The sequence below is a fragment of the Ailuropoda melanoleuca genome, chromosome 13 (genome assembly GCF_002007445.2).
Source record: "Ailuropoda melanoleuca isolate Jingjing chromosome 13, ASM200744v2, whole genome shotgun sequence".
In the NCBI taxonomy this organism is placed as follows: Eukaryota; Metazoa; Chordata; class Mammalia; order Carnivora; family Ursidae; genus Ailuropoda; species Ailuropoda melanoleuca.
The window spans coordinates 60,352,083-60,370,354 of NC_048230.1; the positions used below are offsets into that span (position 1 = coordinate 60,352,083).

The 18,272-nt window shown below is 42.8% G+C and overlaps 1 protein-coding gene across 4 annotated transcripts in view; it reads right to left on the reverse strand.

The window, feature by feature from the left end:
* STK4 (serine/threonine kinase 4) overlaps positions 1 to 13,037 on the reverse strand; it is an 86,440-nt gene extending 73,403 nt beyond the window's left edge. For 2 of the 4 annotated variants that reach the window (XM_034640972.1, XM_002917372.4), the window contains exons 1-3: positions 12,911 to 13,037; positions 6,909 to 6,989; positions 717 to 845 (exon numbers count right to left, since the gene is read on the reverse strand). In XM_034640972.1, coding sequence (XP_034496863.1) covers positions 717 to 845; positions 6,909 to 6,989; positions 12,911 to 12,945 — 245 coding nt within the window. In that variant the 5' untranslated portion in view covers positions 12,946 to 13,037. Of the gene's footprint in view, positions 1 to 716; positions 846 to 4,758; positions 5,197 to 5,877; positions 6,026 to 6,908; positions 6,990 to 12,910 lie in introns of those variants that run through there. The other 2 variants (XM_034640973.1, XM_034640974.1) reach the window with 2 other exon arrangements.
* Between the last annotated feature and the right edge of the window lie 5,235 nt (positions 13,038 to 18,272).

Below are 18,272 nucleotides of genomic sequence, written 5' to 3' on the forward strand. Positions count from 1 at the left end.
CTCTGGTGCAAGACGTTCTCATTCTCCTTTCAACTCTCTAGAGCTGGCGTTGCCCCTAAATGTGTGTATCTCTCAAATTTAAACAGTAGTAGGGAAGCCTGCTCCATCACGGCGACCAACTCATGTTGTGACGGAATTTCAGGGCAAACCACGTGCTTTTCTGCGGTCGCCTGGTGGCCTGACTTCCTGCTTACAGCATTTGACAAATCTTAGTTCCTCAAAAATAAAATTCTTAACTACTCTGAGCTTGAAGAATTCTTTTTTAAATGTAGGAAGGAACGGTAATACATAAAAAAGCATTCTCTTTTTTAGATCTATCTGATATTCTAACGTTTCTAGAGCTAAAAGTATTTGGATTATCTCTTCTTAGCTATCTATGCAGAAATGTTTTCTCAATAGGAAGTAAAAGAGATCATTATCAGAAGAGAAAAAAAAAAGCACCACCACCTTCTGCCTCTGTGCCTCCTCTTCCTAGTTGTGAAAGGGGCTCACTGGAAAAAAAAAATCTATACAGAAATAGAAACTATAAAAGTCTAGCTACTAAAACACATATTTTCTTCATCAAATTTTTTCTGAAAAGAACATGAGTAGTGATTCCACCTCAACTCTCTCTTCCACCAAATCTCTAAGTAAATGCATCTGTACATGTTAAACTCTAAATAACCACAGCTAATCCAAAACTATGTTCTCTCCAGAGTAACACCGCATGCCTTTACCTGTCACATTGTTGCATTATAGAGATTTCTTTGATTATCTCCTGCAGGTCTGATTCCACAGGAACTTGCTTAATAGCGACAATCTGACCAGTCTCTTTGTGAATTGCTTTGTATACACTGCCATAGGACCTGTAATAGGGGGAAAGAGAACATTTATAAAGGCAAAGCAAGTCGAGATAAAAAGGAGTAAAAAAAAAAAAAAAAAAAGCAACTCGTGGTTCTAATTTATATCCCTAGATGCCTAATACATTGAAAACTGAAAATAGCTAAAGTACTTTGGGAAAAAAACTTGTTAACTTCACACTTAACCTTTACTGAATGTATTCCTACAAAATAACCACTATTATAGTAGCTACCACGCACTGCATGTCTGATGTCTGCTAGAAACCGTGCATCATCCCAATTCATCCTTACAAAGAAAGAAAAACAGCAAATAAGGGGCGCCTGGGTGGCAGAGCGGTTGAGCGTCTGCCTTTGGCTCAGGGCGTGATCCCGGCGTTATGGGATCGAGCCCTACGTCAGGCTCCTCCGCTATGAGCCTGCTTCTTCCTCTCCCACTCCCCCTACTTGTGTTCCCTCTCTCGCTGGCTGTCTCTATCTCCGTCAAATAAATAAATAAAATCTTTTAAAAAAAACACACACACAAATAAGAGGTCATTATCCCTATTTTACAGGAAAATGTGTAAAGGCTCAGAGGTTACAGGACTTGCCCAATGTCACAGAGACGAAAATTAAGTAGTCAGGCCAGGACGTGAATCCAGGTGTGTCTGAACACAAAGCTTATGTTCCCCCCCCATCTACCTGCGCTAGAATGCTGAAATGGAGGTCTACGTGTTCTTGTGCTCACTCCAGACCACGAGGTTCTTCTGTCCCTGCTTCTCTTATTTGCAATAGTACTTAAAACATCATGGAAACTAATTAAAAATCTAAGCCCCTTCAAATGCTAGTATCAGGTGAACACAGCACATGGAAAGCCTTTAGCTCCATCTTCCCTTACGAGATTATCAAAATTTTTAAAAAAAGCTTATATGTCCATTCAGTTGGGTGCCTAAAAGAGCAGGAAATTTAGAATCGAAAGACCATGGATCTGAGCCCTACCCTCATGACATATTAACCATCATTTACATACATATTAACCTTCTTGTGCCTCAATTTTCTCACCTGGAAAATGATAATACAAACTACAAGACAGTTGTGATGGTCAAATGAGATACCATCATCACCCCACACTGATGACATATTCAGTGGAAACCTTGACGGTTGTCAGTGAAAACATAACGAGTACGCCGGCTTTCCTGTTTCCCAAACCCACCTACTTCTTCATACTGTCCTGGTGAAAAAACATCAGCAGAACAGCACCACCTGATATTTCAAAGTAGCTGAGTGTTCTAGCTGCCAAAATAATGCTCCAGAACCATTTCACTGTGAAAGTAACATAAAACTAAAAAAAAAAAAAAAAAAAAGCAAAACACATAAAATTTTCCATCCCATCAGAATCCCTTCTGTTGGCAAAACTAGTATAATGATCCTTGAAAGTTAGTAATTTTTTTTTCCCCAGTGAAAGGCAACTGCTGGCCATGTGTGGAAGGCCTGCCTGCCTGGTGCCCCTTCTTCCTTATGAAGATAAACCTCTGATTTGTTGAGGTAGCAAAGGCTTGGTTCTAAGGGATAAAAACATGGTGGTCCAGGCAGTCAGCATTCCTATCCCTTCTGCCAGACTCAACTAGTAGTAAGCATAGGGCCTAGCTCTGGCCAATGAAATTTGAGGGGAATTCTGCTGAAGGGATTCTGAGAGAGGCTTTCTTCTCTGATGAGAAACACACAAGAAGGCCCATTTTTACCTGTCACTTCCTTTCCCACTTTGGCTACTGTTACGTAAGGCATGATGCGTGAAACTAATGCAGCCATCCTGAGATAGAAAATTACACAACTGCTAAACCATTATCAAGCCAATTAACCGTTGTGGAATCTTTCACCCCAGCTTTGTTATTACTTAGTTATTAAATGCCCTTATTGGTTAGCCATTGCTAGTTGGGCATTCTTTTACTTTCCAGTTATTCCACATACTAGATCCCATATGTGTGAAGATGTCTGTATCTCATGTTCTTTCTGAAACCCATTGTGCTGGATATAGAGTTCTTGGACAATAGCTTTCCCTCAGCACCTTTTCTGCAGTTTTCCAGCTTCTACTGTTGCTGAGAAGTCGGCTATCATCAGATTACCATCTTTCATTGGTAACCTCTCTTTCGGTAGCATTCAGGATTTCCTCTTTATCCTTAACATTCTATAATTTTACTGTAACATAACTAGGAGTTGATTTCTTTGGCATTTCATAAGCTTCTTTCACCTGAAGGCACATGTTTTTCTTCAAGTCTGGAAATTCGCAGCATTCTTTTTCCTCTCTTCTACTATCCTTTCCTTTCTTTTACTATCTCCCTCTAGAATTCCTACTGGACCCATATTGCACCTCCTCAATCCATGCCATCCTCCTGATTTCTAACACCGCATTTCTCTGTCCTCGTTTTGTGATCAGTCTCATTTCTATCTTTCAATTCACAAATTCTTTCAGCTTGTCTAGTTCATTGTTTTTCCAACTTATTGGGCTTCCAGAACTTCAATCATTGTCAAGATGCCCAACTTTAATTTTTCCTGGAGCCCATCTGTTCATGTTCGTAACCTGCTGTTCTTCTTTTAAGGATGTTATTCCCTCCTTTCATCTTTTTGAAAATTGTAGACAAACATGTTAAATCTCTCTCGAGATTGCTCCATTCTTTCTATTTCAAATTCTCCCATTTGTTCTGCTCATTATCCCATGGCAATAGATTCCTTGTATGGGTTTCCTTTTATCTTGAATGATTTCCCTCTATACAATGCTAACTGCCACGAGCATTTCATGATGTCATGATGGTTTCATGATTCCCTCAGCCCATCATCTAGACTGTACAATTTAAACTTGGTCTTCTGTTAGGAGTTGGGGGTTTCTGCCTCTCTAGATCCCATACCTGAATGTAGTCCAGCCCCAGTTCCTATTGCCAAACCAGTACCTCCACGTTTTCCACCAGGCCACAGGCATATGATACTTTCTAGCTGTGATCAAGCAAATTTATCTCAGCTTCAGTTCATAGATGGGGATCCTCATCCATCCCACAACTTCGTGCAGGAAGCTCACCTGCCATCTCCTGACAAGGACAGGGCAAGCCTTACTCTCCTCTTACTACTACATATTTTTTCCATCCCTGGTCCATAGCTGGCCATGTGTCCTTTTATTTAAAAATTTAATTTCCGGGGTGCCTGGGTGGCTCAGACAGTTAAGTGTCTGCCTTTGGCTCAGATCATGATCCCAGGGTCCTGGGATCTGGGATCGAGCCTCATGTCAGGTTCTCTGCTCAGTGGAGAGCCTGCTTCTCCCTTTCCCTCTCTCTCTGCCTGCCGCTCCCCCGTTTGTGCTCTCTCTGTCAAATAAATAAATAAAATCTTTTAAAAAAATAAAAATAATAACTTAATTTTCATTCATTAGTTTTATCTATTTGAAATGGAAAGAGTATGCTGCACATACTCAGCGATCTCAACCAGAACACTCTCCATGCCTCTCTATGCTATCTTGAGAGCAAGGAATGTTCCAAAAGCTCGTATGAACAATTAAGATTCATGATTCCATAGACTGCACTTACAGTAATCTGGAGAATTTAGAAGGCTTCAGCAACTGTGCTCACTTTTAGGCAAATCCCATAAGATCTGATTCCCTACAACAAAAACTACAGTGACTCAATGAATTCTGACTGGCAGAGAATAAAAATGGTGGGGAAGCAGGGGTTCCACACAAGCCACACAAGGCAAGGATCAATTTGGAAAAACAGAAATAACATAGTATCTGAAGCCAAATTAAGTAGATACAAGTCTTAACAACACCACTCACTAGCAACAAAACCAGGGGCAAGATGTATTTTTATGATCCTATGATAAAAACTTTAGTGAGTCAAGGTGTAAAACTTTAAGTATAATAGAAGGAAAAAGGTGCTAGGCACTCATTCAAAACACTTTCCAAGCATGGTCCACTCGTCCTGGTCTGGAATGTTGGCTCTACTCTGCCACAGATCCACAGGATTTCCTCCATACATAGAACAACCGTGGCCTCCAGAGAATCCAACACAGTCCATCGGCCAGAGTTCATTTCATAAGACACAAGTCAGTGAGTGTTCATAGTCTATTCATTTTCCGGAACAGTTCAAGGATGGCACGGCAGTTTGTGTTTAGACAGTTAAATGGAGTTAAGGTCTTCCTTCAGGATTCTGTTAGTTAAATGAAGCTTGTTCTGGTTCATTCAGCCGTGATAACAGAAATCCAAGCATCTGTGGTATCACGTAAAACAACAGTATGGTGATAACACAAGGAGAAAGATCTTAAGCTTAACTTAGATTTTCTTGCTGGTTTTATCTTTGTAAGGAAATTTCCAAGTTCCTCGATGAAGACATGCATAGGTCTAAAAGACAATTTAAAACAATCTTAATTAGCTCAGTTTCCCCTTCCTATATTATCAGAATATATTCCTGATATATTTTGTCTGTAGTTTTCTTTTGGTGTTCCCCAAACCCAATCAACCCAAACAGTGCTCCCTTTAGGAATGCCTAAATGTACTGAAGATTTAAGATCTAACTTTGACTTGACATGATAAGGTCTGAAAAATGCTTCAGCTGGTAGGCTTAAAAATAAAAGAATCATAGTTGCCACTTACTGAGCACTCACTATGTGACAGGCGCTGACTCAGTACTTTACCCCTATTATCTCGGGTAATACTTGACATAACCCAAACGAGGGTGATACTAATATCTGCGTTTTGTAGCTGAGGTTTATGAAGCTTCAAAATATTAAGCAATTTGCTCGTTTATTGTGACTAATAAACAGTAGAGCAAGGGTTTTAACGAAGTCTGACTTCAGAGTCTATGCCGGGACTACCGTAACCCATTTCTATTAAAAATGAAAGAAACAAGTTAGTTACATATTCAATTATGCCTATCGTGCTTTATCTTATTCAAAGGATGACCTGTGAGCTCTGTTAGATTAAGGGCATTAGACTCACTTCCTTGAGGAAAATAGCAAGGAGACCAAGCTAAAGCTGAAAAGGACCGATAGGAGATGTGGAGGGACTGTCATTTTCCCATACCTTTAAGGATGCCAAGTCAACTTGCAGTCTTCAGAATCATCTTGTACTTGTCTTCTAACAGCACAGCTGGTGTCCTCTTTTACTTCCCTTCTCTGCTTGATGTCTTGCTTGATTCCAAAGAGTATTTTTCCAACTTACAAAAAGATGACTAATGTTTTTTACATGGAGGCAATCCATGAAAACCTATGCCATGTAATCCAGGATCGGGTTTAACACTATTCCTCACCTATATTAGACATAAATAACACTAAACCCCCAAATAATCTAATGACGTGTAAGACTTGATTTCAAGGAGCACACGGCACTTAAACAATAGAAATTTTTAGAAGTTAATATTTCAGGTCTTCTCTTAAACTAGAAGTACTCTCAAGAGACTAAATAAACACACACACACACACCTGCTTATTAATGCAGAAACTATCACTGAATGATACACAAAAAACCACTATTACTAAATACCATTTCAGCAGTATTTTATAGACTCACTCACAAATCTGGGTTTCAAGAAGTACACTGGTTCCTGACCTGGGATTTTCAATCTCTTAGAAGTTGTAAAGGTAGTGACAGTCCTTGATTTATTTACTATATTTCACAAAGCTGCACAAACTAAAACGCTGAATTCCATTTTATGGAACAACTGTTATTGCATATTGATCAGCAACTAAGAACAGCAAATAAAAATGTATGACTAATAAAAATTTTTTAATGAAGTATAGACTAGTTAGTATTGTTACATACATAAAATCATGTACATTATGGATTCTACAAGAGAGAAAATAGATGCCCTCGGTGTTGAAGAGACCAGGCATCACTAAATCTGTCTATAACGGTGATGGGGGGGAAAGAGGGAAAGGGCATTTCAAGCTGTAAATTTCCCACCCACCCCACTCAGAGGAGTGCCATGTGCAACATTCCTCTTCCTTCCCCTTAGGTTTGTGAATTATTGACATGAGAAAGGTTCAGCTCCTTCTAGTGTTGGGGGAAGAAAAAGATGGGACGTACTGGTCTACCTATATTTTCGGTACACTTACCCTTCTCCAAGTTTCTCTAAGACATCAAACACTTCTTCTGGTTGTTTAGTTAAACTATCCTCATCCAGCTTTTTCAGCTGCCTGTGAATGAAGAAATAAAAACATAAAATACGTTTTACTTGCGAGCAACTAGACCACAAAATACATTATTTATATTACAATTAGCATCTTAGGAATTGTTCTACCAAGTCTTTACTAGTAAACAACAACAAAGGCAAGCTAAGAGACATTTTTTTTAAGTTTTTTATTTACTTAAGTAATCTCTACACCTATTGTGGGGCTTGAATTCATGACCCTGAGATCAAGTGTCACACATACTTCCGACTGAGCCAGCCAGGCGCCTCAATCTGAGAGACTTAAGGGCTGTCTATGGCAGTATTACACATGTCCTGGGTCCCTCTGGTAAGCATAATCAGGACCAGAGGGTGGAGAACTCCCAAGAGTCGGACTTCAATTCAACAGGAATAAGAAATTTTCCAAGGCACCTGGGTGGCTCAGTCGGTTAAGTGTCTGCCTTCGGCTCAGGTCATGATCTCAGAGTTCTGGGATCACCTCACACCAGGCTCTCTGCTCAGCCAGGAGTCAGCTTCTCCCTCTCCCTCTGTCCTTCCCCCTGCTTGTGCTCTCCCGCACACGCACTCTCTCTCTCAAATAAATAAAATTTTTTTAAAAAAAGAAATTTTCTAATAACAAAAGTTGTTCTGAAATGCTTTAGACTGCCTTAAGAAGTCCCTAGCTCCCCATCACTAGAGAATTTAAACAGAAAATGAATCATCGTTTGGCTGAAATGCTACAGAGTGGATTCAAGCTTTGGTAGAACCTTTAAAATCCATTTAAATCTTGAGATTCCGTGAATTAAAATGGCATAACTATCTCTTCAGAAGAGATGTTTAATGCAAGGTTAACTATGAATTAACATCATCTCAGACTGGAGGCCAAGGAAGACATAGAGACTCTTGCTATCCCTTAGCAAGATTTTGGTAATTCGGCCAGAACGGGGATTCTATAGGTATCACAGAAACAGAAAGTGGAAGGTGTACACTTAGTTTAGACATGATCAAAAGCGACAAATAACTATGCAGCTAGGAATTTCAAACAGACTCAGAAAGACTCTCCCATGAGCGGCCATGTACCTCCAACAAGTCCCCAAAGTCAAAGATACATGGTGGCTTATACTTCCCCGTTTATTCAGATTTGTCTGACTATGCTAGACATAGTAAATAACAAACAGGGAAGGTTATAAATTAACAATACTTTTTTTTAACTGAGATGTCTGAAAATTATTAATGGGCTTAAAGAAGGAGCTTGCCAAGAAATATCTCCGTGTGTGTGTGTGTGTGTGGGTGGGTGGGTGGATGTGTGTATCTTCCACACAATGGGTTCCTGAAGCTACAAAGGGACAACAACAAAAAAAGAGAGCTCAGAAAATGGTGAAATTATGGAAGTAGTAACACTGGAGACTTATTTGTAGAGGAAAGGTTTAAACTAGTTGGACAATACCAATTTTTACAAAAGAAGACTTGAATTACATACACACACACACACACACACACACACACACACACACACGTACCTTCCTGGAGGAAACAGCAAAACCAGAAGAAAAGACAGAAAGAAACCTCTGAACACATCGAGTGTATCCACCCGTAAATGCTGATCTCTAAAGGACAATCCCGTGTAATTCTATAAATGTCAGAGACAACACACTAAAGAAATGGAGAAATCCTCCAAGTCAGTAATTGCCACAACTGGAAAATTAACAAAATGACCAAAGTGACCTTTGAAAGTCAAAAGGTCCTAAACATTAAATTCCAGTGACATCATAAAAACTAGCTTCAAACCAAAGGGCTGAAGTGAAACTCCTCTTAAACTTCAGAAGTGAAATGTCTATGAACTCAGACGTTAGAAAGAACATCTCCTGAATCGGGAGGGGGGGTTTTGTGAAGTGCTGAATTCATAACTGTATAAACAATGGACAATACCTCATTTCTCAAGTATAATTAAACAGCTTATACAAAGAAAGATCAAAATGTGCTCCTTTGAAGTGCTGACTTTGTGGTTTACAAAAAGCAAAACTCACTATTTCAACTACTCTGAGACCACAACGTAACAAAGGAAACTGTGCCTGGCATGAGAAACAGCTGCAAGCCCCTGATAATCCTCTGACAGACAAACTGTATACACCTGCTCAGAGACTTCTCTCAAACAATCTACTTGTGTTTTTTGTTTGTGTGGGGTTTTTTTTAAGATTTTTTATTGTATTTTTTTTAAAGATTTTATTTATTTATTTGACAGAGATAGAGACAGCCGGTGAGAGAGGGAACACAAGCAGGGGGAGTGGGAGAGGAAGAAGCAGGCTCATAGCAGAGGAGCCTGATGTGGGGCTCGATCCCAGAACGCTGGGATCACGCCCTGAGCTGAAGGCAGACGCTTAACCGCTGTGCCACCCAGGCGCCCCTTTTTAAGATTTTTTAATTTATTCTGGCACCTGGGCGGCTCAGTGAGTTGAGCATCTGCCTTCGGCTCAGGTCATGATCCCAGGGTCCTGGGATCAAGTCCCACATCAGGCTCCCCACTCAGTGGGGAGTCTGCCTCTCTCTCTTTCTCTCCCCCCTCTCAAAAAAACAAAATCTTTAAAAAAAGAGAGAGAAAAAGACAGATTATTTATTTATTTATTTATTTTGGGGGGGGGGCAAGAGAGAGCACAAGAGCAGGGGGAAGGAGCCCTACGTGGGGCTGGATCCCAGGCATGACCTGAGCCAAAGGCAGACGGCTTAACCGACTGAGCCATCCAGGTGCCCCAGTTTTTTGTTTGCTTTTGATCCAGGCTTAATAGATCTTTATCTCTCTGCTGCCTGATAACCCAGAGGTGGTCAATAAGTATTTCCTACATGGATCAATGAATGTAACGAATGGGAATCCTAAACTTTCATCAGCAATCCTTGTGAGTTTCCAAAAGAACAGAATTCTACCCTAAAAAGGATTACCAGATTATCAACAAATAAGATTTCTATGGAAAACCTTTTGATAAGTGACTCTCAAAGATACTTTATACCGTAACTCTTCATGGAAGAAGCACAAAACAGCCTGACTGATGATTCAGCTCTCAGCTGGGACTTCCCTGGGTCCTAGGTAGTTTCACTGCTTGCTCATAAAAGAAGAGGCCTGGCCAACACGGTCTCCATGGACCAAACACGGGCGATGCTCCTCTCCTAAGTCAGACGGCCACGTGGATAGACAAGCATCCCAGAAATGCCCTCTACGTCATCATCCACCACACTATTATTACCTAACGCCAGCTCACTTTTAAAAAATCATAATCTCCTACGTAAGCCATTAACTTTAATCTCTCCTCACTCCGTCATACACAAATGTCAAGCTCACGAACACAAAGAGCATTTCCTGCATTGAGACTGCCAACCCTCGCTGGAACTGAATCTCTGAAAAAGGGTGTTTATGAAGTAGTTACTCACAGCTTTGGCTAATTCTCAAGCCTTTTTCTCCCATCTTAGAACTCTTCTAAGATTCATTTTATTTATGCATACCTATCCCGTCTTTCCATTCAGAATTTCATATGGTTACAACAAACGTGTAAGATAAATTGATGACTTTTTTTAACGATAATAAAATGAATACGTTGCCCCCTCCCAAATTCCTATGTTGAAGTCCTAAGTCCCAGGACCTCAGAATGTGACTTTATTTGGAGACAGGGCCTTTAAAGAGGTAATTAAGGTAAAACCAGGTCATATAGGTGGGCCCTAATTCAATATGACTTGTGTCCTTATAGGAGATAAGAACACAGAGAAGTACAGAGGGAAGACCATGTGAAGACATAGAAAGGAGAGAGCCATATACAAGCCAAGGAGAGAAGCCTCAAAGAAACAACTCTGCTGACACCCTGATCTTAGACTTCGAGCCTCCAGAAAACTGGGAGAAAACACATTTGTTGTTTAAATTACCCAGTCTGTGAAACTGACAGGTCAGTCCTAATAAATGCAAGTAATAAAGTTAATCGGACGCAGATTAGGTACTTCACTAGTTATGATGAGCAGGAAACTACCAGTCATTCAAGAGTTCAGCCCTGCAATGTTCTTCTCTTGCACATTTAATAAATTTCTTAAAATCCAAAAGGTGCAGGAATGAGTGTGCCAAAAAGCAAAAATGTTCACGCTTTTGCCCAAGATCATATAACACGAGGCAAGGGTGGAAACAAAACTCAGATTCCTAATCCTCTTTTCAATTAAACCAAGACCTCGGATAAGCAACGAATATATTTCAGGAAGAAATATAACCAGTGTACATTTATAACTGGATCACTATGGTGCTGCAGCAAATACTTGCTAACATACACAGGCCCTGTGAAACAGGGGTACTTCCAGAGAGGCACCAGGGGAAGCAGTTAAGACCATGGACTTTGGACCAGATCACCTGGTTTAAAATCCCAGCTCTGCCACTTAAGTAACTGTGGAACCTCCCGCAAATCACTTAAAACTCTTTGTGCCTCAGTTTTATCACCTGTGAAATATACAGAGATAACCACCTCATAGGATTGTTGTGACGCTCGGAAGAGTCATAATAAACTGAACCACGTGAAATTACCATTTTTATAGGTCAATTACATGTGGTTCACCAGGAGACAGGGAAAGCACTGAGAACGGTCCCTGGCACCCAGTTAAGTGCCATATGTGTAAGAATCATTATCATTTTCGTCTCAGCACACTACAGTAGGGTGAACTATGAGTCCATGCCACCCAGCTATTTGCCTCCTGCAATGTTTGTGCACTTCAAACAAACCCCAAGTGCGCAGCCCAGGCTACCAATCCCTTCCCTTCACCTCTCCTTTGCCCCACACTCCCACACACTGAACACTTCCTACTTTAGTGCTCATTCTGCTGCAGGAAGTCAGAGGTCTCTGTAAAATAGAAGCTAACTACGCTGCACCTCATGGAAGCACAGCTCCCTTGATCTCGGCTCTCTATTTTTCTCCAGATGTGGCAGAGTGCCACAAGACCGTGATGTCCACAGAGCAAATCAATGATATAACTAAAACCAACGCAGGAGTTCAGCCTTTCTAGGATCAGCCAGCTCTCTGATCTTGACTTAAAACAATTCCAGGTAGCAGCAGGATCTGGAGCTGATGTAAAACAATAGAGGCCTGAAAAGGGCTCTCAGTCTGGTCAGGTCGTGACCCAGACCTACAGCAAAGAAGGAAATACATAGGACTGTATCTCAACTCTTCTGGGCCTCAATTTGCCCTTCTTGAAAATATCCTCTTATTTCCTTCTCCACCTCCCAATGTCAGGTTTGAAAAGCTGAGGAGGATATAAGGAAAACTAGGAAGGCGGGGGGGGGGGGGGTGGGGGGGGGGGGATCAGGAATGAAAGATGTCATACTCATCCTAGAGTGGGGACACTACCCGGGAAAATCTTCCTAAATGCTATCCTGCACGAAGCCCTCCCTTGCTGGACCTTCAACCTTTCTTGGCACGCCTTCAGCCTGAGGCGCAGAGCTTTTCCCCTCAACAGATCCTCCCCACTGCACCCCTCAAGTGGGAGTGACCCCCTCCCTTAGAAAGTCCACCCAGCCTTCCTCTGCTTGTTCCTGACCCATACCCCTCTCGGTTCTCATCCTGCTTCAGCAACCCCCCTACCTCAATGAATCGTTCCTAGCATGGCCTCCCCTAAGCGCCCCCGCCCTCAGCAGGTGCTCTCCCTAACTTGTCCCCACGTCCCTCAGCGGCTGCTCCCTTCAGCAGTGCCCCCTTCCGCCAGGATGTCCCCCCACAGCAAGTGCTCTCCCCAACCAGCCCCACGTTTATCCCCCTTGGCGCGTGCTCCCGTCTGCCGGACCCCCTCCCGACAGAAGATTCCCCCACTCAGCAGGTGCTAGGATCGCCTCGCCCCGCAGGTCCATCCCTCCGGGGGCGCACCCGGTGCCTCCCCTCCGCCAGTTCCCGCCTTTCCCTCTTCCCACCCCCTGCCTCTCAGCCAGCGGCCCCTCACCGGCGCGGCGGGTTCCTCAGCTGCACCGTCTCCATGGCGCTGCCGGCAGCCGCCCAGACCCGCTCACTGCTCCATCCTCCCCCGGGACCTCCCCGAGCCCGCCCCGCAGACCCTCCCACACTTCCGCTTTCCGCCCCCACCGGAAGCGGCGCGCCGAGCGCGAGCGGGGCGGGGCGGCGAGGACCCAGCCGGGACCACGTGGTGCGGGGCTTGAGTCACGTGGCGCGCGGGGCGCGGTCCCGGAACCCCGACTGTCCGTCCGGCTCGAGGCAGTTGGCGGTGCAGTCTCGCTGCGGCGCGCTTCGCCCGGGATACTGGGACTCGGGTCACGAAGCCATCTCCACCTCGGCCTGGCCCTCATTCCTCGGACCGAGATCCTGGGGCTTCTGGCGAAGCGCCGTCGATTCTTAAGCAGCCAAGTTCTACGGGATTTCTGGGAAGCGCTGCTCCAGGGACTCCTGGAGGTATTTGTGGGTCCCTACCGATCCTAGCCGGTTGGATTCTCGTTCCAGGAGGAGGCCGGACCGCTCTTGGATGTCGCAGAGCATCAGGCTGCAAATTGCTCATCCTCTTTTCTTAAGGGCCTCTCACCTTTGAGCCAGTTTGCGGACATAAAGATAGCTAACCGTGATTAAGCGCTTGCCATGTGCTTACTTACCTATATTACTTCATTTAATCCTCCTATGAATTCTATAACGTTATCCCCAGTTGTATGTATTATTTGATGCACAGTGCTTACCACGTTCTCAGTGTTTTACTAGAATTAACTCATTTAATACTTCTAATAACCCCATAAGGTAAGCGTTAGTATTACTCTCTTTTTATAAGGCCAGAGAGGTGAAGATCACATAGCTAAAAATAGAGATTTGGGGATTTAGATAAAGGTCAGTCTCATTCCAAAGCCTGCACCACCAAACTGCTTCAACCATTGATTTATACCTTCTGTTTGGGCGTGAGAGGCAGGGCTCTCTCTCCACTCAGAGCTCTAGTTCCAGCTATCGCAGTCTGTAAACCTTCAGTGCCACCACCATCAGTGAGTGTTAAGAAAAGCATATTTCACCCAATTCACCCATGGGGTAAGTTACATGAGAAAACTAAACTGTTTTTAATGGTCCTGCTTTTCCCAAAGATATGCCACCATGAAATTAACACCTGAGCAACCACCTTTCAGGGCCACCCAGGTATGGCACCCCATGTGCTAAAATAGGGGTAACTGATCCATTCCCCTTACACAAGAGGAACACATTTACAGAGAATCGGTGTGCCAGGCACAATCCTAGGCTGTCTCTTAATCCTCAGACAACCCTAAGCAGTAGAAGTTGTTATCCCCATTTTACATGCAAGGAAGCTGTGAGACTCAGAGGTACACAGCTAGTGAGAGAAAAGTTTTTAACCCAAGATTGGCTGGATTCCCCAGAATCCATGTTTTATTTGCCGCTTTGCCCTACTAGAAATCTGTACAAATAGCAGTAGGAGCCCTGAGGTAGTAAAGATCACAAGTTCTTACAAAGTTCAGGAAGCCATCACAGGTCCCTATTGCAAAAAGTCAGCCCTCTATCCTCTGAAATCCCCTGGTACTTTTCCTGTACTTCTCCTAAAGCACACTCACTTTTGACCTTATGTTCAGGCCCTGCTGCCCACACATGCATCCCTATAAATGAGTAAGTACTCAGAAAACGTTTTTTAAAATAAATGTCAGTTTGCCAGTACACAATGGCAAACATCCCTCCTTTATCCCCTTCCTGGGATTTTTCCAAAAGATAGACTGGACATTAGCATTGCTCTCTGTTTCAGCAGAATATCCAGTACAGCACTGCCCCATCGAAATTTCTGTGATGGTGAAAATGCTCTATATATGTGTTGTCCAAACCCATTGCCAGAGACACACATGGCTATTGAGCACTTTAAATGTGGCTAGTATGACTGACAAACTGAATTTTAAATTGTATTTAACATAACATTTAAATAACAAACCTCAGGCGCCTGGATGTCTCAGTCAGTTAAACAGTTGCCTTTGGCTCAGGTCATGATCCCAGGGTCCCAGGTCTGGCTCCCTGCTCAGCATGGAGTCTGCTTCTCCCTCTGCCCCTGCCCCCAATTTGTTCTTGTTCTCTCTCTCTCTCAAATAAATATCTTTAAAAATAAATAAATAGATAACAGACCTCAGCAAACCATAATATAATAGCTTAAGAGAAAGAACCAGTGGGGCACCTGGGTGGTTCAGTCAGTTGAGCATTCAACTTGTGATTTTGTCTCAGGTCATGATCTCAGGCTTGTGAGATCCTGTCTGGCTCCATGCCCAGTGAGGAGTCTGCTTGAGATTCTTTCTCCCTTCCCCCCTGCCCCTCTCCATGTGCATGCACACTTTGTTTCTCTCTCTTTCTCTCTCACTCTAAAACAAATAAATCTTTTTTAAAAAAAAGAGAACCAATGAGCAAGGTTACTCCTACTTCATCCCATGCTTACTGAGCTCCACGTGCCTGGCACTGTACTAGGCTCTAACTATGTGACAGTACTCAAGACATAGATTAAGTTCTAGCTTTTATGCAATTTACAGTGTAGAAGTCATAGTTGCTAGACTAGTAATTAGTGATAAATTACATAAAACTATAAGAGGAGAACCTAACCAAGGCTAGTAGGATCAGGAAAACTCCAAGAAAATCAGAGCAGTCATTCATTCATTCAACAAATACATATCTAGTATCTGCTGTGGGCCAAGCATAGTGCTAGGTGCAAGGCAGTGAGCAAAATAAAGTTTCTGTCCCTGTGGATCTTACATTTAAGTGGGAAAGGCGATAAAACAACAAAAAACCACATAGACGAGAAAACAACATGTGACCGAAATGAGAGACTAAGTCACACTAATATTTTTTAAAAGAGTATTTAAGGCAGAGGGAACAGCAAAGGCAGAGGCTTGTGTTCTAAGAGCAGCTAGAAGTTAGCGTGTTTGGAGTGGAATGAATAAGGAAAAGTAGGAGATGAGGTAGGAGCTGTGGCCAGGGTCACATTGATATGGGCAATGTAAAGATGCAAAAAATTGCAAGAAGTTAGTTCAGTGTACCAGTTGACTATCGAATGTAAAAAACCACCCCAAAGCCCAATGGTTTCAAAATAATCATTTTCCAGTGTTTGGTTATTACAAATAAAACAAACGTTTGTGTACACGTTTGTATGGACATACATATAGGCATGCCTACATTTCATTGCTACTGGGTCAGCACTCAGGTGAGACATAGCTGGGTCATATAGAAGACACATGGTTAATGTACCGAGAAACTGTTTTTCAAGGTGGCCATACTGTTTTACGTTTCCACCAACAGGGTATGGGAATTTCAATAGCTGTATATCATCTACACTTGGTATGATCAGTCTTTGCAATTTTAGACAATCTAATAGGTGTGTAGTGGTATCTCACTGTGTTTCTTTCTTTCTTTTTTTAAGATTTTATTTATTTGAGAGAGAGAGAGCACAAGCAGGAGCGGGGAGGGGCAGAGGGAGAGGGAGAAGCAGACTCCCTGCTAAGCACGGAGCCCGATGTGGGGCTCGAGTACAAACTGAGCTGAAGGCGATGCTTAGCCTACTGAGCCTCCCAGGTGCCCCTCTCATTGTGCTTCTGATTTGTATTTCTCTAATGACTAATGATGTTGAGTGTCTTTTCAGGTGCTTGTCGTCTGTGTATTTTCTGAAGTATCTGTTCAAGTCTTTTGTCCTTCTTAAAATTGCATTATTTTCTTATTATTGAGTTTTTGGAGTTTTTTATATTCTGGGTGCATGTCCTTTATCAGATATGTGATTTACAGACATTTTCTGGGGCTTGTATTTTCATTCTCTTCAGTCTCATTTAAAGAACAGAAATTTTAATTTTTAAGTATAGTTTCTCCACTTTTTTATGAGTCATACTTCTTTTTTTTTTTTAAAGATTTTATTTATTTATTTGACAGAGACAGCCAGCGAGAGAGGGAACACAAGCAGGGGGAGTGGGAGAGGAAGAAGCAGGCTCCTAGCGAAGGAGCCTGATGTGGGGCTCGATCAGAACGCTGGGATTACGCCCTGAGCTGAAGGCAGACGCTTAATGACTGCGCCACCCAGGCGCCCCATGAGTCATACTTCTGATGTCATACCTAAAAAGTCTTGGGGGACGAGACCAACCCTGCAAGCTCACTTCCCAGGTTCCCATGTCTGTTCTGGCCAGTTTCAGCCAGCACTAGAAGGAGACAGAGGGCAGAACTAAGAGAGAAGCCAGTCTTTCTCTGTCTTCTTTGCTTCTGATCAGGTATCCAACAGTAACTTTGTCTTCAGCTCCTCCTAGAGTGTCCTAACTTGGCTTCAGCTTCTACTCTACTGCAGCTTCTGAACTCTGTAAATATCACTGATGAAGGAGCAGAGGCAAACTGAGGGCAAAGCACAGGCTAACACTCTGTAACCCCCCAACCCCCTCGTGGGATGTGTGACATTACTGAGGCACTCCTGGCTGCCCTAGAACAAAAGAAAGGAAAAAAATGGTTAACTGATGGAGATGACAGTCATGCAGGATGCAGGACACAAGTCTCCTTCAGTTTGCAACTGTCTTAGTGATTTGTAAGAAAAAAGCAATTTCCAGAAACCTATAGACTGAATTTCCTGGAGCCCTAACATCACCCTCGCCTCCATAGGATAGAAAATCTTTTTTTTTTTTTTTTAAGGTTTTATTTACTTATTTGAGAGAGACACAGCAAGAGAGGGAACATCAGCAGGGGGAGTGCGAGAGGGAGAAGTGGGTTTCCCGCTGAGCAGGGAGCCCAACTTGGGGCTTGATCCCAGGACCCTGGGATCATGACCTGAGCCGAAGGCAGACATTTAACGACTGAGCCACCCAGGCACCCCAGGATAGAAAATCTTTAATCAGTCACTCCTCATAACCCCAGTGCTGCTCTTTCTACCCCTAGGTCCTGTCTCCGTGCTTTAATAAAACCCACCTTTTTGCACCAAAGATGTCTCAAGAATTCTTTCTTGGCCATTGGCTCCAAACCCCAACAGTCCAAGCCACATCATCATCATTTCCTTTTTATATTCAAGTCCTGGGCATAGTAGTCATTCCCTGCTGCTGCGGGCCTTTGGCTCCCTCACTGTTCCCTGCTGGCATCTTGGCTCCTCTGTCACCTATGAAACCAGTTCCTTGAATTAACTTATTTTGAATCCCTTCCATAAATCGTCTTACTTAGAGTGTGATTTCAGATTAGATCATGATTAGTACACCTGAACTGAAAAGCATCCAGAACTGTAAATTGACAAATTATGATGCTGTCTATACTTCTTTCCCCAAGACTAATTGGTTCATTATTAGGAGTCAGCATATAAAAGTATTGATTGTGCTTGGCTCAGT